This window comes from Drosophila biarmipes, chromosome 3L, assembly GCF_025231255.1.
Source record: "Drosophila biarmipes strain raj3 chromosome 3L, RU_DBia_V1.1, whole genome shotgun sequence".
In the NCBI taxonomy this organism is placed as follows: Eukaryota; Metazoa; Arthropoda; class Insecta; order Diptera; family Drosophilidae; genus Drosophila; species Drosophila biarmipes.
This window is the reverse complement of record NC_066613.1, coordinates 1,698,280-1,718,650: the sequence shown is the minus strand read 5'-3', so window position 1 is coordinate 1,718,650 and position 20,371 is coordinate 1,698,280. Positions and strand designations below refer to the sequence as shown.

The 20,371-nt window shown below is 38.6% G+C and overlaps 1 protein-coding gene across 26 annotated transcripts in view; it reads right to left on the bottom strand.

Annotated features, from left to right (window-relative positions):
• The window catches only part of LOC108028850 (calcium/calmodulin-dependent protein kinase kinase 2), a 243,822-nt gene that overhangs the window by 160,989 nt on the left and 62,462 nt on the right, over positions 1-20,371 (bottom strand). The window contains exon 2 of one of the 26 annotated variants that reach the window (XM_050886213.1): positions 18,742-18,871. The exons of 23 other annotated variants lie outside the window; for them this stretch is intronic. In XM_050886213.1, coding sequence (XP_050742170.1) covers positions 18,742-18,771 — 30 coding nt within the window. In that variant the 5' untranslated portion in view covers positions 18,772-18,871. Of the gene's footprint in view, positions 1-5,811; positions 5,942-12,119; positions 12,250-18,741; positions 18,872-20,371 lie in introns of all 26 variants that reach the window. 2 more of the 26 variants (XM_050886214.1, XM_050886212.1) reach the window with 2 other exon arrangements.

Below are 20,371 nucleotides of genomic sequence, written 5' to 3'. Positions count from 1 at the left end.
ATTTAATAAAATCAAACACGATAAAACTCTCCAATTGTTAAAGCAAGCACAGGATAAAATGTTACCTTTTCATAATAAAGACAGAAAAGAAAAGGACTATACCGAAGGAGAAGTAAATAAACTACATATAAAAAAGGTAGTTAGGGAAAATCATCCTAATAAAGTTATTATTAATAACAGAAACCGTACGATTCATAAAGATAATATTAAATTTTAAACAAATTTACTTATCTTAAATTCTAGATAATGAATTCAATAATGTACTTATTATTGCTGGTAGCTTTATGGATTACACAAACCACGATTTCTTTCTTTACAAGGATACCAAAGAAGTCCTCATTTATGAATCATACGCGGATTTATTTCATATAACTAATTTAAGTTTTTATATAGATATTATTACTTTTAAAACAGAATTTTTAAACAGTCATAACGTTCAGAATTCAAAATGGCAAATAACGATTTAGAAATTATAAAAATGCTTATTTCTCAAGTATTACTCACTAGGTCAAAAAGAGGCATTAATGAATTAGGCGCAATCTGGAAATGGATACCAGGAACACCAGATCATGCTGTTTTCATAACAGTTCGAAATAAAATTGATGATTTGATAAAAAACAATACCGATCAATTCTTTATTCATTCCAAAATATTTAAAGAAATAAAAACTATCTGACAACTTTAAAACTGCCTTTAAAGGTCAAGAAATTCTACTCACAAATTACCGCCTTCGTTTGCTGACTTACGATATTATGAATTTAATGGACACAATTACATTAGCAACAAGAAAGGAAGTTAACTTCGGCAAGCCGAAGTTTGTATACCCTTGCAGTTATAAAAAATAATCAATCATTTTATTAAATTGAATTCGAAATTCTTAAAAATATAAAAATTTATATTCCCAATATTATAAGATAATATGTCAAAATGCCCCAAAGCTATAATTTGTTTCACATTACTTCCCACCAATCCGATCGTTCCTATGACAGCTATATGATATAGTCCATAACCAAATAAAAAATGTTATTTCCAAGGGGAGGATATAAGTTAAAAAACACCGAAGATATAATTTTTCAATATTATTTTACCTCTAATTTTCCGATTGTTTAATACGAAATTCAGAACTAATTTAAGAATGTTATAACCAAGTTTAGAAAGGTATATGTTAAAAAACACGAAAGATATAATTTTTTTTTAATTTTTTCCCCGATAGTTCCAATGGGAGCTATAAGATATAGTTGTCCGATCCGGCTGGTTCCGACTTTAAAACTGAGAGACTAGTTTGCGTAGAAACGGACGGACAGACGGACAGACAGACTGACGGACAGACTGACGGACAGACGATCATGGATAAATCTCGTCTTGTGACGCTGATCAAGAATATATATACTTTATGGGGTCGGAAACGTCTCCTTCACTGCGTTCCAAACTTCTGACTGAAACGGCATTGACATTGCCATCATCGGTATGTCTAAACTCAATGGAGGCATCGACGGATTCTGAAATTGCTAATTTATTTGCTGAGTTTTTCCAAACTACTTATAGTTCGACAGCTTAGTCAAACTCTAACTACCCTAATCCCTTAAATAGATCAAATTGTATTTTTTCCCCTGCAATCACCGAAATCTCTCTCTAAAGAGATTTAGCAACTACAACGCCAACTTATTTCCCCGGTCCAGATGGACTTCCTGCTTAAGTTTTGTGCGTCAACCATTTGTAAACCGATTCTTAAACTTTTTTTTTTGTCTATTTCATCATCAGTTTTTCTTTCTATCTGGAAGGACTCTATTATTATCTGCGAAGGCAGATATTAACGATCTTGCCTCAATCATAACATATCTCTTATACTTATGTATGCTGATGATGTTAAGCTTTGTTTATCATATAGTGATATAGCGTCGGGATTTAACTTACAGTCGGATATTGATTGTTTTCATGGATGGTGTGAGTACAACCTTTTAAATTTGAACGGCCTTAAATGCAACGTTATGACATTTTATAGGGGTACTCCTATGTTTATCAGTTACTTTCCTAAAAGTACGCCACTTGGCCGTATATATTCAGTTAACGATTTAGGTGTTCTTCTTGACCCTAAACTTAAATTTGACTGCCACATTATGTCCACTGTTAACAAAGCCATGAGTGTTCTTGGGTTTATAAAGCGTTGGTCAAAAGAATTTCATGACCCTTATACGACCAAATTATTATTTACCTCCCTTGTCCGTCCTATTTTGGAATATTGTTCGTCGGTTTGGAGTCCACGATATCGAGTGCACATCGACCGTATTGAGTCGCTTCCTTCCTACGAGAGTTGATTACAATTGCTTAATTTACCTACACTTGTAAATCGTAGAACAATGCTTGGTACTATTTTTATACAAAATCTTATAAGAGGTGACATTGATTCTGCAGATCTTTTAAACCGCCTAAGATTCAACGTTCCTGTTAGACTAACACAAATTTATTATCCTTCGCGTTCTATATAATAACTATAATAAACGTTGGCATTTAATTTGCATTTCAACATCTATTAAAAACTAATATTATTAAAAACTAATATTATTAAAAACTGTAACGAACTGATTTCTTTGGTTTCTGCTCGCTACGGTATTTGTGCGGCTAGCTCAGTAGATTGTGTGTGTTCGTCCCACCAAATTTAAATAAACGTTACCGCCCAGTAGTTCAGTGAAAAAAGCACAGAATTCTCGGGATCGGAGTGGGTTTATTGCGGGTATAACTACAGACGTCTTTATAACTTGCTTGTCTCGCTGTCTCCGACGGTGTGGGTTGTCGTGTCGCTCCTCGAAGATCCTTGACCGCTGATTGCTCCTGACGTGGCTGGCTCGGTGACTGCTCGGCCACGAATATGACTCGCTATGGGGTCAGCTGTGCGGGCTTAGGGAAGCGTCACCGTTCTCAGACTAGGGTGAACAGACTGACGAGCTCTCCAGGATCACTCCTCTCGATACCCGATCTCCTGTCCCTTGCTCTGTCCCGGATGGTCCCACGGGCTTCCGCTCAGATCGTGCGGACAGTCAAGGCAGAACGCCAGGAAGCTGTCTCGCTTTTCACTTCGCTTCTGTGCCTCGTGTAAACGAACGTTCCACCCTAGCCTCACCCTTCCGCGTACTGTCCGTGCCGTTCCTGCGGCCTCGATCCTCCTTGCGTGCCCGTTGCGGTGTGGTGTCCTGCTTGCTGGTGGCGATATCCTGCGAACTGCTCTTGACAGGTGGCTGTAGGTCTTGACTTCTGTGCTGGGTTCGAGGGCATACGCCGATCCGGGACTTCTCTCCCTTCTGGCTCGTGACTCTCAGGGTTCTGTTGCGCCGCTCCGGGACTTCTCTCCCTTCTAGCTCGCTACTCTAGGGGTTCCGTTGCGCCGCTCCGGGACTTCTCTCCCTTCTGGCTTGCTACTCTAGGGGTTCTGTCACGCCGCTCCGGGACTTCTCTTCCTTCTGGCTTGCTACTCTCGATTTCAAATCTAAGTCTAGTAGACCCTCCAGGCGTAACGCCCGGACTTCGTCGGCAGGACAGAACAGAACTTAGCCTCCTTCGACCTCAGCCACCTGTGTCTCAGTTCGGAGATTCCTAGTAATCCCAATCCCGAACGCCTCGACGTGACGATCTTGCTCCTCGTAGGCTCCCACGGCGCTGCTTCCGACGACTCGCCCTGGTGTGGCTCACTCGTAGCTTGCTTGATTGGATTTCATTCGACTCCTTGCTCTCGACTGACTGCTCGCTCTTGACTGACTGATCTCGACTGAATGATTGATCCCGCTGCCAGCACCCTGCGGTTTTATATAGGGCCTCTGGGAACCGTTATTTCCCTTTTGCACACGGCCCGCCAAAACTCTCCACATCGGGTCCAAAGTCCATGGTTCCTGTTTGACCCTCTTGTCCCTGACGCACTGCTTCCCGCCGCCGTTCAGCCTGATGCTGCCGTCCCGCTGATCCCGGAGACGCATGCGACATGTTTGTGTGCCGCACCGCTGCTGAGATGTGGCACCTTCTTTCCAAAGTCCAAAGTCCGGCGGCGTCCCGCTACTCCTTTTTGCACACGGCACTCTCGCTCCGCCCGCCAAGTCTCCGCTCTCTCCTTCTTCATTGTTGGTCTCCAAACTCTCTTGGTCTCCGAACCCTCTTGCTCTCCAAACTCTCTCGCTCTCCAAACTCTTGTCTCCAAACTCTCTTCCTCTCCAAACTCTCACGTTGTCCGTCCTCGATCTCCAAACTCTCTCATTCTCCGTCCTCGATCTCCAAACTCTCTCGTTCTCCGTCCTCGATCTTCAAACTCTCTCGTTCTACGTCCTCGCTCTTCACCGCGCCGCCACTACGCGAATTCGCCGCGTACCTGATGAGCGGCCGGCCATCTTCAGCTGGGATTTGTGGGGAGTTATTCAACTCCTAACAAAACTAATATTTTAACTCATTTGCTTAATTCTTAGTTGTGCCTTTTATTTTTATTTGTGTCCCGTTTCTATTTGTTTTATGTATGTATCTTCCTCGCGATCTCGCATTTTTTGCCCAAATTTATAAAAGGGCCCCGCGCGTAACAAGCACGTGCTTGGTGTCGTTGGGCCACTTGTTTGTAATGTTCGAAGTGCATCAACGTCTATATATATACAAAATTCACTAAGCCTGTGCCCACAGGCCAAGAACAGCTGCAGCAGAAATAAAACGGCGGGAGACATGGCAAATCCCCTACACCTATGAGAAAAACCTAATGAGACCTAAAGACGACTGCTAGAGATACACCGAGCCTACAAGAGGCTCTATAGGTGTATCCAAACGGTGGACCAAACCCCCTCACAGGACAACAAAACAAAACTAATTCCAAATAATAAATCGCCATATATACTTGGCATAAAATAAAAAATCTTGTAAAATATTCACAATATGAGGCTTCTAAACACAAAAGTTTAACAGAAAAACAAGAAAGGAAGTTAGCTTCGGCAAGCCGAAGTTTATGTACCCTTGCAATTATAAGAAATAATCAACGTTAGTAACATTATGTGAAATTTTTAAGGATTGTTGCTGGCTTCATTATTTCTTTAACCGTTTCTTTGGCAAAAAACACCGAAGCTATAATTTTAATTATAATATTTTTCCACCCATTTTCGGATATTTCCTATGACAGCTAGGTGAAATAGTGGTCCGATTTTGATAAAATTAAATTCGAAATTTAGAACAAATTAAAAAATGTTATTTCCTAGCTTAGGAGGTTGTATGTTAAAAAACACCAAAGATAACATTTTTCATATTGTTTTCCCACCAATTTTGCGATCGTTCGAAATTCAGAACTTATTAACAAATATTATTTCGAAGGGATCCGACTACTACCTGCAATAGAAAGAAGTCTTTTCGGAAAAATTCAGCCCGATAGCTTTAGAAGTGAAAGATTAGTTTGAAACGGACGGACAGACTAATCACGAATATATATAGTTTATGTGATCGGAAACGTCTCCTTCACTGCGTTGCAAACTTCTGACTGAAATCGTTATACCCTCTGCAGGGGTATAATAACTTTGTTAATAACCCAATACTTTTACCAGCCAGATCTCAGAGTTTGAAAAATCAATTACGTTGCCACTCTCCTACTTCAGAACAGAATACATTTGTCCGATTACTCAAAATAACCAGTACCAATTTATTAATTAGTATACAAACTTTATAATGTGAACCAATTTTTAATTAATATGTAATTAAAAACACTTGATTTAATGTCAGGTTTCCTTCAAATTAAACTAAAAAATTAACGAAATATATCGTCGGTTTTAACGAGCAATGGTTTATATCGTTTTACATGATTACCTTACGGTTTAAAAATAACACCAAATTCATTTCTGAGACTGATGAATATTAAAGTTTCTGGACTTGAAGCTTCTTAAGCATTCTTTTATATGGATGACTTAAGAGCCATTGTTTGTTCCGGTTGTTATCCCTAGAAATTAAGAAATATTTTTGAAATATGCAAGAAACACAATTTAAAACTACATCTACAAAAATGTTAATTTTGTGACTTTTCTTGCTCATAAATGCACAGACAAAGGAGTCTTTTCGGATAACAAGAATTAATTAAGACGTAGAAAACGCTGAAGACAGATCTTTTATAATAACATAAACGCATTGTCGAGCATACAGGGGGCTTGATGAAAATTATTCAGGCACCTATTCCGGATAGAGAAAGTGAAAGTTCGCATATTGACATTTATTACGCCCAAAATCTTATATTCATCACTTGTATAGATTCATATTCAACATTGTTAGTCGTAAAAGAAATCGAAAAGAAATCAAATAAATTAAATATAGAAAACAAAGTTTCAGATATTCTGCAACAATTCCCATTAGCCAAAACCTTGATGATAGATAAAGAACCAAGTTTTTCTTCATCCAAATTTAAATCTTTTGCACAAAGAAATGGGATATCTTTATTTTATGCAGATCCTCGACATAGAACTTCCAACGAACAAATTGAAAAGATACACTCTACTTTAACAGAAATTGCACGTTGCATTAAAGATAAACTTAACTTAGTTGATTATTCCGAAATTGTAATTAGAGCAGCACATAAATATAACTTATCAATTCACTCTGTAACCAATCAACGACCGTATGCTATATTATTTAATAAAATCAAACACGATAAAACTCTCCAATTGTTAAAGCAAGCACAGGATAAAATGTTACCTTTTCATAATAAAGACAGAAAAGAAAAGGACTATACCGAAGGAGAAGTAAATAAACTACATATAAAAAAGGTAGTTAGGGAAAATCATCCTAATAAAGTTATTATTAATAACAGAAACCGTACGATTCATAAAGATAATATTAAATTTTAAACAAATTTACTTATCTTAAATTCTAGATAATGAATTCAATAATGTACTTATTATTGCTGGTAGCTTTATGGATTACACAAACCACGATTTCTTTCTTTACAAGGATACCAAAGAAGTCCTCATTTATGAATTTATTTCATATAACTAATTTAAGTTTTTATATAGATATTATTACTTTTAAAACAGAATTTTTAAACAGTCATAACGTTCAGAATTCAAAATGGCAAATAACGATTTAGAAATTATAAAAATGCTTATTTCTCAAGTATTACTCACTAGGTCAAAAAGAGGCATTAATGAATTAGGCGCAATCTGGAAATGGATACCAGGAACACCAGATCATGCTGTTTTCATAACAGTTCGAAATAAAATTGATGATTTGATAAAAAACAATACCGATCAATTCTTTATTCATTCCAAAATATTTAAAGAAATAAAAACTATCTGACAACTTTAAAACTGCCTTTAAAGGTCAAGAAATTCTACTCACAAATTACCGCCTTCGTTTGCTGACTTACAATATTATGAATTTAATGGACACAATTACATTAGCAACAAGAAAGGAAGTTAACTTCGGCAAGCCGAAGTTTGTATACCCTTGCAGTTATAAAAAATAATCAATCATTTTATTAAATTGAATTCGAAATTCTTAAAAATATAAAAATTTATATTCCCAATATTATAAGATAATATGTCAAAATGCCCCAAAGCTATAATTTGTTTCACATTACTTCCCACCAATCCGATCGTTCATATGACAGCTATATGATATAGTCCATAACCAAATAAAAAATGTTATTTCCAAGGGAAGGATATAAGTTAAAAAACACCGAAGATATAATTTTTCAATATTATTTTACCTCTAATTTTCCGATTGTTTAATACGAAATTCAGAACTAATTTAAGAATGTTATAACCAAGTTTAGAAAGGTATATGTTAAAAAACACGAAAGATATAATTTTTTTTTTAATTTTTTCCCCGATAGTTCCAATGGGAGCTATAAGATATAGTTGTCCGATCCGGCTGGTTCCGACTTTAAAACTGAGAGACTAGTTTGCGTAGAAACGGACGGACAGACGGACAGACAGACTGACGGACAGACGATCATGGATAAATCTCGTCTTGTGACGCTGATCAAGAATATATATACTTTATGGGGTCGGAAACGTCTCCTTCACTGCGTTCCAAACTTCTGACTGAAACGGCATTGACATTGCCATCATCGGTATGTCTAAACTCAATGGAGGCATCGACGGATTCTGAAATTGCTAATTTATTTGCTGAGTTTTTCCAAACTACTTATAGTTCGACAGCTTAGTCAAACTCTAACTACCCTAATCCCTTAAATAGATCAAATTGTATTTTTTCCCCTGCAATCACCGAAATCTCTCTCTAAAGAGATTTAGCAACTACAACGCCAACTTATTTCCCCGGTCCAGATGGACTTCCTGCTTAAGTTTTGTGCGTCAACCATTTGTAAACCGATTCTTAAACTTTTTTTTTTGTCTATTTCATCATCAGTTTTTCTTTCTATCTGGAAGGACTCTATTATTATCTGCGAAGGCAGATATTAACGATCTTGCCTCAATCATAACATATCTCTTATACTTATGTATGCTGATGATGTTAAGCTTTGTTTATCATATAGTGATATAGCGTCGGGATTTAACTTACAGTCGGATATTGATTGTTTTCATGGATGGTGTGAGTACAACCTTTTAAATTTGAACGGCCTTAAATGCAACGTTATGACATTTTATAGGGGTACTCCTATGTTTATCAGTTACTTTCCTAAAAGTACGCCACTTGGCCGTATATATTCAGTTAACGATTTAGGTGTTCTTCTTGACCCTAAACTTAAATTTGACTGCCACATTATGTCCACTGTTAACAAAGCCATGAGTGTTCTTGGGTTTATAAAGCGTTGGTCAAAAGAATTTGATGACCCTTATACGACCAAATTATTATTTACCTCCCTTGTCCGTCCTATTTTGGAATATTGTTCGTCGGTTTGGAGTCCACGATATCGAGTGCACATCGACCGTATTGAGTCGCTTCCTTCCTACGAGAGTTGATTACAATTGCTTAATTTACCTACACTTGTAAATCGTAGAACAATGCTTGGTACTATTTTTATACAAAATCTTATAAGAGGTGACATTGATTCTGCAGATCTTTTAAACCGCCTAAGATTCAACGTTCCTGTTAGACTAACACAAATTTATTATCCTTCGCGTTCTATATAATAACTATTATAAACGTTGGCATTTAATTTGCATTTCAACATCTATTAAAAACTAATATTATTAAAAACTAATATTATTAAAAACTGTAACGAACTGATTTCTTTGGTTTCTGCTCGCTACGGTATTTGTGCGGCTAGCTCAGTAGATTGTGTGTGTTCGTCCCACCAAATTTAAATAAACGTTACCGCCCAGTAGTTCAGTGAAAAAAGCACAGAATTCTCGGGATCGGAGTGGGTTTATTGCGGGTATAACTACAGACGTCTTTATAACTTGCTTGTCTCGCTGTCTCCGACGGTGTGGGTTGTCGTGTCGCTCCTCGAAGATCCTTGACCGCTGATTGCTCCTGACGTGGCTGGCTCGGTGACTGCTCGGCCACGATTATGACTCGCTATGGGGTCAGCTGTGCGGGCTTAGGGAAGCGTCACCGTTCTCAGACTAGGGTGAACAGACTGACGAGCTCTCCAGGATCACTCCTCTCGATACCCGATCTCCTGTCCCTTGCTCTGTCCCGGATGGTCCCACGGGCTTCCGCTCAGATCGTGCGGACAGTCAAGGCAGAACGCCAGGAAGCTGTCTCGCTTTTCACTTCGCTTCTGTGCCTCGTGTAAACGAACGTTCCACCCTAGCCTCACCCTTCCGCGTACTGTCCGTGCCGTTCCTGCGGCCTCGATCCTCCTTGCGTGGCCGTTGCGGTGTGGTGTAATGCTTGCTGGTGGCGATATCCTGCGAACTGCTCTTGACAGGTGGCTGTAGGTCTTGACTTCTGTGCTGGGTTCGAGGGCATACGCCGATCCGGGACTTCTCTCCCTTCTGGCTCGTGACTCTCAGGGTTCTGTTGCGCCGCTCCGGGACTTCTCTCCCTTCTAGCTCGCTACTCTAGGGGTTCCGTTGCGCCGCTCCGGGACTTCTCTCCCTTCTGGCTTGCTACTCTAGGGGTTCTGTCACGCCGCTCCGGGACTTCTCTTCCTTCTGGCTTGCTACTCTCGATTTCAAATCTAAGTCTAGTAGACCCTCCAGGCGTAACGCCCGGACTTCGTCGGCAGGACAGAACAGAACTTAGCCTCCTTCGACCTCAGCCACCTGTGTCTCAGTTCGGAGATTCCTAGTAATCCCAATCCCGAACGCCTCGACGTGACGATCTTGCTTCTCGTAGGCTCCCACGGCGCTGCTTCCGACGACTCGCCCTGGTGTGGCTCCCTCGTAGCTTGCTTGATTGGATTTCATTCGACTCCTTGCTCTCGACTGACTGCTCGCTCTTGACTGACTGATCTCGACTGAATGATTGATCCCGCTGCCAGCGCCCTGCGGTTTTATATAGGGCCTCTGGGAACCGTTATTTCCCTTTTGCACACGGCCCGCCAAAACTCTCCACATCGGGTCCAAAGTCCATGGTTCCTGTTTGACCCTCTTGTCCCTGACGCACTGCTTCCCGCCGCCGTTCAGCCTGATGCTGCCGTCCCGCTGATCCCGGAGACGCATGCGACATGTTTGTGTGCCGCACCGCTGCTGAGATGTGGCACCTTCTTTCCAAAGTCCAAAGTCCGGCGGCGTCCCGCTACTCCTTTTTGCACACGGCACTCTCGCTCCGCCCGCCAAGTCTCCGCTCTCTCCTTCTTCATTGTTGGTCTCCAAACTCTCTTGGTCTCCGAACCCTCTTGCTCTCCAAACTCTCTCGCTCTCCAAACTCTTGTCTCCAAACTCTCTTCCTCTCCAAACTCTCACGTTCTCCGTCCTCGATCTCCAAACTCTCTCATTCTCCGTCCTCGATCTCCAAACTCTCTCGTTCTCCGTCCTCGATCTTCAAACTCTCTCGTTCTACGTCCTCGCTCTTCACCGCGCCGCCACTACGCGAATTCGCCGCGTACCTGATGAGCGGCCGGCCATCTGCAGCTGGGATTTGTGGGGAGTTATTCAACTCCTAACAAAACTAATATTTTAACTCATTTGCTTAATTCTTAGTTGTGCCTTTTATTTTTATTTGTGTCCCGTTTCTATTTGTTTTATGTATGTATCTTCCTCGCGATCTCGCATTTTTTGCCCAAATTTATAAAAGGGCGCGTAACAAGCACGTGCTTGGTGTCGTTGGGCCACTTGTTTGTAATGTTCGAAGTGCATCAACGTCTATATATATACAAAATTCACTAAGCCTGTGCCCACAGGCCAAGAACAGCTGCAGCAGAAATAAAACGGCGGGAGACATGGCAAATCCCCTACACCTATGAGAAAAACCTAATGAGACCTAAAGACGACTGCTAGAGATACACCGAGCCTACAAGAGGCTCTATAGGTGTATCCAAACGGTGGACCAAACCCCCTCACAGGACAACAAAACAAAACTAATTCCAAATAATAAATCGCCATATATACTTGGCATAAAATAAAAAATCTTGTAAAATATTCACAATATGAGGCTTCTAAGCACAAAAGTTTAACAGAAAAACAAGAAAGGAAGTTAGCTTCGGCAAGCCGAAGTTTATGTACCCTTGCAATTATAAGAAATAATCAACGTTAGTAACATTATGTGAAATTTTTAAGGATTGTTGCTGGCTTCATTATTTCTTTAACCGTTTCTTTGGCAAAAAACACCGAAGCTATAATTTTAATTATAATATTTTTCCACCCATTTTCGGATATTTCCTATGACAGCTAGGTGAAATAGTGGTCCGATTTTGATAAAATTAAATTCGAAATTTAGAACAAATTAAAAAATGTTATTTCCTAGCTTAGGAGGTTGTATGTTAAAAAACACCAAAGATAACATTTTTCATATTGTTTTCCCACCAATTTTGCGATCGTTCGAAATTCAGAACTTATTAACAAATATTATTTCGAAGGGATCCGACTACTACCTGCAATAGAAAGAAGTCTTTTCGGAAAAATTCAGCCCGATAGCTTTAGAAGTGAAAGATTAGTTTGAAACGGACGGACAGACTAATCACGAATATATATAGTTTATGTGATCGGAAACGTCTTCTTCACTGCGTTGCAAACTTCTGACTGAAATCGTTATACCCTCGTTATACCCATGATTACCTTACGGTTTAAAAATAACACCAAATTCATTTCTGAGACTGATGAATATTAAAGTTTCTGGACTTGAAGCTTCTTAAGCATTCTTTTATATGGATGACTTAAGAGCCATTGTTTGTTCCGGTTGTTATCCCTAGAAATTAAGAAATATTTTTGAAATATGCAAGAAACACAATTTTAAACTACATCTACAAAAATGTTAATTTTGTGACTTTTCTTGCTCATAAATGCACAGACAAAGGAGTCTTTTCGGATAACAAGAATTAGTTAAGACGTAGAAAACGCTGAAGACAGATCTTATATAATAACATAAACGCATTGTCGAGCATACAGGAGGCTTGATGAAAATTAGTCAGGCACCTATTCCGGATAGAGAAAGTGAAAGTTCGCATATTGACATTTATTACGCCCAAAATCTTATATTCATCACTTGTATAGATTCATATTCAACATTGTTAGTCGTAAAAGAAATCGAAAAGAAATCAAATAAATTAAATATAGAAAACAAAGTTTCAGATATTCTGCAACAATTCCCATTAGCCAAAACCTTGATGATAGATAAAGAACCAAGTTTTTCTTCATCCAAATTTAAATCTTTTGCACAAAGAAATGGGATATCTTTATTTTATGCAGATCCTCGACATAGAACTTCCAACGAACAAATTGAAAAGATACACTCTACTTTAACAGAAATTGCACGTTGCATTAAAGATAAACTTAACTTAGTTGATTATTCCGAAATTGTAATTAGAGCAGCACATAAATATAACTTATCAATTCACTCTGTAACCAATCAACGACCGTATGCTATATTATTTAATAAAATCAAATACGATAAAACTCTCCAATTGTTAAAGCAAGCACAGGATAAAATGTTACCTTTTCATAATAAAGACAGAAAAGGAAAGGACTATACCGAAGGAGAAGTAAATAAACTAGATATAAAAAAGGTAGTTAGGGAAAATCATCCTAATAAAGTTATTATTAATAACAGAAACCGTACGATTCATAAAGATAATATTAAATTTTAAACAAATTTACTTATCTTAAATTCTAGATAATGAATTCAATAATGTACTTATTATTGCTGGTAGCTTTATGGATTACACAAACCACGATTTCTTTCTTTACAAGGATACCAAAGAAGTCCTCATTTATGAATCATACGCGGATTTATTTCATATAACTAATTTAAGTTTTTATATAGATATTATTACTTTTGAAACAGAATTTTTAAACAGTCATAACGTTCAGAATTCAAAATGGGAAATAACCAACGATTTAGAAATTATAAAAATGCTTATTTCTCAAGTATTACTCACTAGGTCAAAAAGAGGCATTAATGAATTAGGCGCAATCTGGAAATGGATACCAGGAACACCAGATCATGCTGTTTTCATAACAGTTCGAAATAAAATTGATGATTTGATAAAAAACAATACCGATCAATTCTTTATTCATTCCAAAATATTTAAAGAAATAAAAACTCTATCTGACAACTTTAAAACTGCCTTTAAAGGTCAAGAAATTCTACTCACAAATTACCGCCTTCGTTTGCTGACTTACGATATTATGAATTTAATGGACACAATTACATTAGCAACAAGAAAGGAAGTTAACTTCGGCAAGCCGAAGTTTGTATACCGTTGCAGTTATAAAAAATAATCAATCATTTTATTAAATTGAATTCGAAATTCTTAAAAAAATAAAAATTTATATTCCCAATATTATAAGATAATATGTCAAAATGCCCCAAAGCTATAATTTGTTTCACATTACTTCCCACCAATCCGATCGTTCCTATGACAGCTATATGATATAGTCCATAACCAAATAAAAAATGTTATTTCCAAGGGAAGGATATAAGTTAAAAAACACCGAAGTTATAATTTTTCAATATTATTTTACCTCTAATTTTCCGATTGTTTAATACGAAATTCAGAACTAATTTAAGAATGTTATATCCAAGTTTAGAAAGGTATATGTTAAAAAACACGAAAGATATAATTTTTTTTTTAATTTTTTCCCCGATAGTTCCAATGGGAGCTATAAGATATAGTTGTCCGATCCGGCTGGTTCCGACTTTAAAACTGAGAGACTAGTTTGCGTAGAAACGGACGGACAGACGGACAGACAGACTGACGGACAGACTGACGGACAGACGATCATGGATAAATCTCGTCTTGTGACGCTGATCAAGAATATATATACTTTATGGGGTCGGAAACGTCTCCTTCACTGCGTTCCAAACTTCTGACTGAAACGGCATTGACATTGCCATCATCGGTATGTCTAAACTCAATGGAGGCATCGACGGATTCTGAAATTGCTAATTTATTTTCTGAGTTTTTCCAATTTTACTTATAGTTCGACAGCTTAGTCAAATTCTAACTACCCTAATCCCTTAAATAGGGCAAAATGTATTTTTTCCCCTGCCATCACCGAAAGCTCTCTCTAAAGAGATTTAGCAACTACAACGCCAACTTATTTCCCCGGTCCAGATGGACTTCCTGGATGTGTGCTTCAGTTTTGTGCGTCAACCATTTGTAAACCGATTCTTAAACTTTTTTTTTTGTCTATTTCATCATCTTTTCTTTCTATCTGGAAGGACTCTATTATTATCTGCGAAGGCAGATATTAACGATCTTGCCTCAATCATAACATATCTCGTATACTTATGTATGCTGATGATGTTAAGCTTTGTTTATCATATAGTGATATAGCGTCGGGATTTAACTTACAGTCGGATATTGATTGTTTTCATGGATGGTGTGAGTACAACCTTTTAAATTTGAACGGCCTTAAATGCAACGTTATGACATTTTATAGGGGTACTCCTATGTTTATCAGTTACTTTCTTAAAAGTACGCCACTTGGCCGTATATATTCAGTTAACGATTTAGGTGTTCTTCTTGACCCTAAACTTAAATTTGACTGCCACATTATGTCCACTGTTAACAAAGCCATGAGTGTTCTTGGGTTTATAAAGCGTTGGTCAAAAGAATTTGATGACCCTTATACGACCAAATTATTATTTACCTCCCTTGTCCGTCCTATTTTGGAATATTGTTCGTCGGTTTGGAGTCCACGATATCGAGTGCACATCGACCGTATTGAGTCGGTACAAAAAAAATTTCTCTTATTTGCCCTGCGTAGTTTGAACTGGGATCAAAACGTAAGGCTTCCTTCCTACGAGAGTAGATTACAATTGCTTAATTTACCTACACTTGTAAATCGTAGAACAATGCTTGGTACTATTTTTATACAAAATCTTATAAGAGGTGACATTGATTCTGCAGATCTTTTAAACCGCCTAAGATTCAACGTTCCTGTTAGACTAACACAAATTTATTATCCTTCGCGTTCTATATAATAACTATAATAAACGTTGGCATTTAATTTGCATTTCAACATCTATTAAAAACTAATATTATTAAAAACTAATATTATTAAAAACTGTAACGAACTGATTTCTTTGGTTTCTGCTCGCTACGGTATTTGTGCGGCTAGCTCAGTAGATCGTGTGTGTTCGTTTCACCAAATTTATATAAACGTTACCGCCCAGTAGTTCAGTGAAAAAAGCACAGAATTCTCGGGTTCGGAGTGGGTTTATTGCGGGTATAACTACAGACGTCTTTATAACTTGCTTGTCTCGCTGTCTCCGACGGTGTGGGTTGTCTTGTCGCTCCTCGAAGATCCTTGACCGCTGATTGCTCCTGACGTGGCTGGCTCGGTGACTGCTCGGACACGATTATGACTCGCTATGGGGTCAGCTGTGCGGGCTTAGGGAAGCGTCACCGTTCTCAGACTAGGGTGAACAGACTGACGAGCTCTCCAGGATCACTCCTCTCGATACCCGATCTCCTGTCCCTTGCTCTGTCCCGGATGGTCCCACGGGCTTCCGCTCAGATCGTGCGGACAGTCAAGGCAGAACGCCAGGAAGCTGTCTCGCTTTTCACTTCGCTTCTGTGCCTCGTGTAAACGAACGTTCCACCCTAGCCTCACCCTTCCGCGTACTGTCCGTGCCGTTCCTGCGGCCTCGATCCTCCTTGCGTGCCCGTTGCGGTGTGGTGTCCTGCTTGCTGGTGGCGATATCCTGCGAACTGCTCTTGACAGGTGGCTGTAGGTCTTGACTTCTGTGCTGGGTTCGAGGGCATACGCCGATCCGGGACTTCTCTCCCTTCTGGCTCGTGACTCTCAGGGTTCTGTTGCGCCGCTCCGGGACTTCTCTCCCTTCAAGCTCGCTACTCTAGGGGTTCCGTTGCGCCGCTCCGGGACTTCTCTCCCTTCTGGCTTGCTACTCTAGGGGTTCTGTCACGCCGCTCCGGGACTTCTCTTCCTTCTGGCTTGCTACTCTCGATTTCAAATCTAAGTCTAGTAGACCCTCCAGGCGTAACGCCAGGTTTTCGTCGGCAGGACAGAACAGAACTTAGCCGTGTGGTGCCTCCTTAGACCTCAGCCACCTGTGTCTCAGTTCGGAGATTCCTAGTAATCCCAATCCCGAACGTCTCGACGTGACGATCTTGCTCCTCGTAGGCTCCCACGGCGCTGCTTCCGACGACTCGCCCTGGTGTGGCTCCCTCGTAGCTTGCTTGATTGGATTTCATTCGACTCCTTGCTCTCGACTGACTGCTCGCTCTTGACTGACTGATCTCGACTGAATGATTGATCCCGCTGCCAGCGCCCTGCGGTTTTATATAGGGCCTCTGGGAACCGTTATTTCCCTTTTGCACACGGCCCGCCAAAACTCTCCACATCGTTTCCAAAGTCCATGGTTCCTGTTTGACCCTCTTGTCCCTGACGCACTGCTTCCCGCCGCCGTTCAGCCTGATGCTGCCGTCCCGCTGATCCCGGAGACGCATGCGACATGTTTGTGTGCCGCACCGCTGCTGAGATGTGGCACCTTCTTTCCAAAGTCCAAAGTCCGGCGGCGTCCCGCTACTCCTTTTTGCACACGGCACTCTCGCTCCGCCCGCCAAGTCTCCGCTCTCTCCTTCTTCATTGTTTGTCTCCAAACTCTCTTGGTCTCCGAACCCTCTTGCTCTCCAAACTCTCTCGCTCTCCAAACTCTTGTCTCCAAACTCTCTTCCTCTCCAAACTCTCACGTTCTCCGTCCTCGATCTCCAAACTCTCTCTTTCTCCGTCCTCGATCTCCAAACTCTCTCGTTCTCCGTCCTCGATCTTCAAACTCTCTCGTTCTACGTCCTCGCTCTTCACCGCGCCGCCACTACGCGAATTCGCCGCGTACCTGATGAGCGGCCGGCCATCTGCAGCTGGGATTTGTGGGGAGTTATTCAACTCCTAACAAAACTAATATTTTAACTCATTTGCTTAATTCTTAGTTGTGCCTTTTATTTTTATTTGTGTCCCGTTTCTATTTGTTTTATGTATGTATCTTCCTCGCGATCTCGCATTTTTTGCCCAAATTTATAAAAGGGCCCCGCGCGTAACAAGCACGTGCTTGGTGTCGTTGGGCCACTTGTTTGTAATGTTCGAAGTGCATCAACGTCTATATATATACAAAATTCACTAAGCCTGTGCCCACAGGCCAAGAACAGCTGCAGCAGAAATAAAACGGCGGGAGACATGGCAAATCCCCTACACCTATGAGAAAAACCTAATGAGACCTAAAGACGACTGCTAGAGATACACCGAGCCTACAAGAGGCTCTATAGGTGTATCCAAACGGTGGACCAAACCCCCTCACAGGACAACAAAACAAAACTAATTCCAAATAATAAATCGCCATATATACTTGGCATAAAATAAAAAATCTTGTAAAATATTCACAATATGAGGCTTCTAAACACAAAAGTTTAACAGAAAAACAAGAAAGGAAGTTAGCTTCGGCAAGCCGAAGTTTATGTACCCTTGCAATTATAAGAAATAATCAACGTTAGTAACATTATGTGAAATTTTTAAGGATTGTTGCTGGCTTCATTATTTCTTTAACCGTTTCTTTGGCAAAAAACACCGAAGCTATAATTTTAATTATAATATTTTCCCACCCATTTTCGGATATTTCCTATGACAGCTAGGTGAAATAGTCGTCCGATTTTGATAAAATTAAATTCGAAATTTAGAACAAATTAAAAAATGTTATTTCCAAGCTTAGGAGGTTGTATGTTAAAAAACACCAAAGATATCATTTTTCATATTGTTTTCCCACCAAACAAAAAAAAAATTCAGCCCGATAGCTTTAGAACTGAGAGATTAGTTTGAAACGGACGGACAGACTAATCACGAATATATATAGTTTATGGGGTCGGAAACGTCTCCTTCACTGCGTTGCAAACTTCTGACTGAAATCGTTGTACCCTCTGCAGGGGTATAATAACTTTGTTAATAACCCAATACTTTTACCAGCCAGATCTCAGAGTTTAAAAAATCAATTACGTTGCCACTCTCCTATTTCAGAACAGAATACATTTGTCCGATTACTCAAAATAACCAGTACCAATTTATTAATTAGTATACAAACTTTATAATGTGAACCAATTCTTAATTAATATGTAATTAAAAACACTTGATTTAATGTCAGGTTTCCTTCAAATTAAACTAAAAAATTAACGAAATATATCGTCGGTTTTAACGAGCAATGATTTATATCGTTTTACATGATTACCTTACGGTTTAAAAATAACACCAAATTCATTTCTGAGACTGATGAATATTAAAGTTTCTGGACTTGAAGCTTCTTAAGCATTCTTTTATATGGATGACTTAAGAGCCATTGTTTGTTCCGGTTGTTATCCCTAGAAATTAAGAAATATTTTTGAAATATGCAAGAAACACAATTTTAAACTACATCTACAAAAATGTTAATTTTGTGACTTTTCTTGCTCATAAATGCACAGACAAAGGAGTTTTTTCGGATAACATGAAATTAATTAAGACGTAGAAAACGCTGAAGACAGATCTCTTATAATAACATAAACGCATTGTCGAGCATACAGGGGGCTTGATGAAAATTAGTCATGCACCTATTCCGGATAGAGAAAGTGAAAGTAGCCAAAACCTTGATGATAGATAAAGAACCAAGTTTTTCTTCATCCCAATTTAAATCTTTTGCACAAAGAAATGGGATGTCTTTATTTTATGCAGATCCTCGACATAGAACTTCCAACGAACAAATTGAAAAGATACCCTCTACTTTAAGAGAAATTTCACGTTGCATTAAAGATGAACTTAACTTAGTTGATTATTCCGAAATTGTATTTAGAGCAGCACATAAATATAACTTATCAATTCACTCTGTAACCAATCAACGACCGTATGCTATATTATTTAATAAAATCAAACACGATAAAACTCCCCAATTGTTAAAGCAAGCACAGGATAAAATGTTACCTTTTCATAATAAAGACAGAAAAGAAAAGGACTATCACGAAGGAGAAGTAATTTACGAAAAGAAACACGGGGAAAGAAATAAACTTAACTCTAGATATAAAAAAGGTAGTTAGGGAAAATCATCCTTATAAAGTTATTATTAATAACAGAAAATTTACTTATCTTAAATTCTAGATAATGAATTCAATAATGTACTTATTATTGCTGGTAGCTTTATGGATTACACAAACCACGATTTCTTTCTTTACAAGGATATCAAAGAAGTCCTCATTTATGAATCATACGCGGATTTATTTCATATAACTAATTTAAGTTTTTATATAGATATTATTACTTTTGAAACAGAATTTTTAAACAGTCATAACGTTCAGAATTCAAAATGGGAAATAACCAACGATTTAGAAATTATAAAAATGCTTATTTCTCAAGTATTACTCACTAGGTCAAAAAGAGGCATTAATGAATTAGGCGCAATATGGAAATGGATACCAGGAACACCAGATCATGCTGTTTTCATAACAGTTCAAAATAAAATTGATGATTTGATAAAAAACAATACCGATCAATTCTTTATTCATTCCAAAATATTTAAAGAAATAAAAACTCTATCTGACAACTTTAAAACTGCCTTTAAAGGTCAAGAAATTCTACTCACAAATTACCGCCTTCGTTTGCTGACTTACGATATTATGAATTTAATGGACACAATTACATTAGCAACAAGAAAGGAAGTTAACTTCGGCAAGCCGAAGTTTGTATACCGTTGCAGTTATAAAAAATAATCAATCATTTTATTAAATTGAATTCGAAATTCTTAAAAAAATAAAAATTTATATTCCCAATATTATAAGATAATATGTCAAAATGCCCCAAAGCTATAATTTGTTTCACATTACTTCCCACCA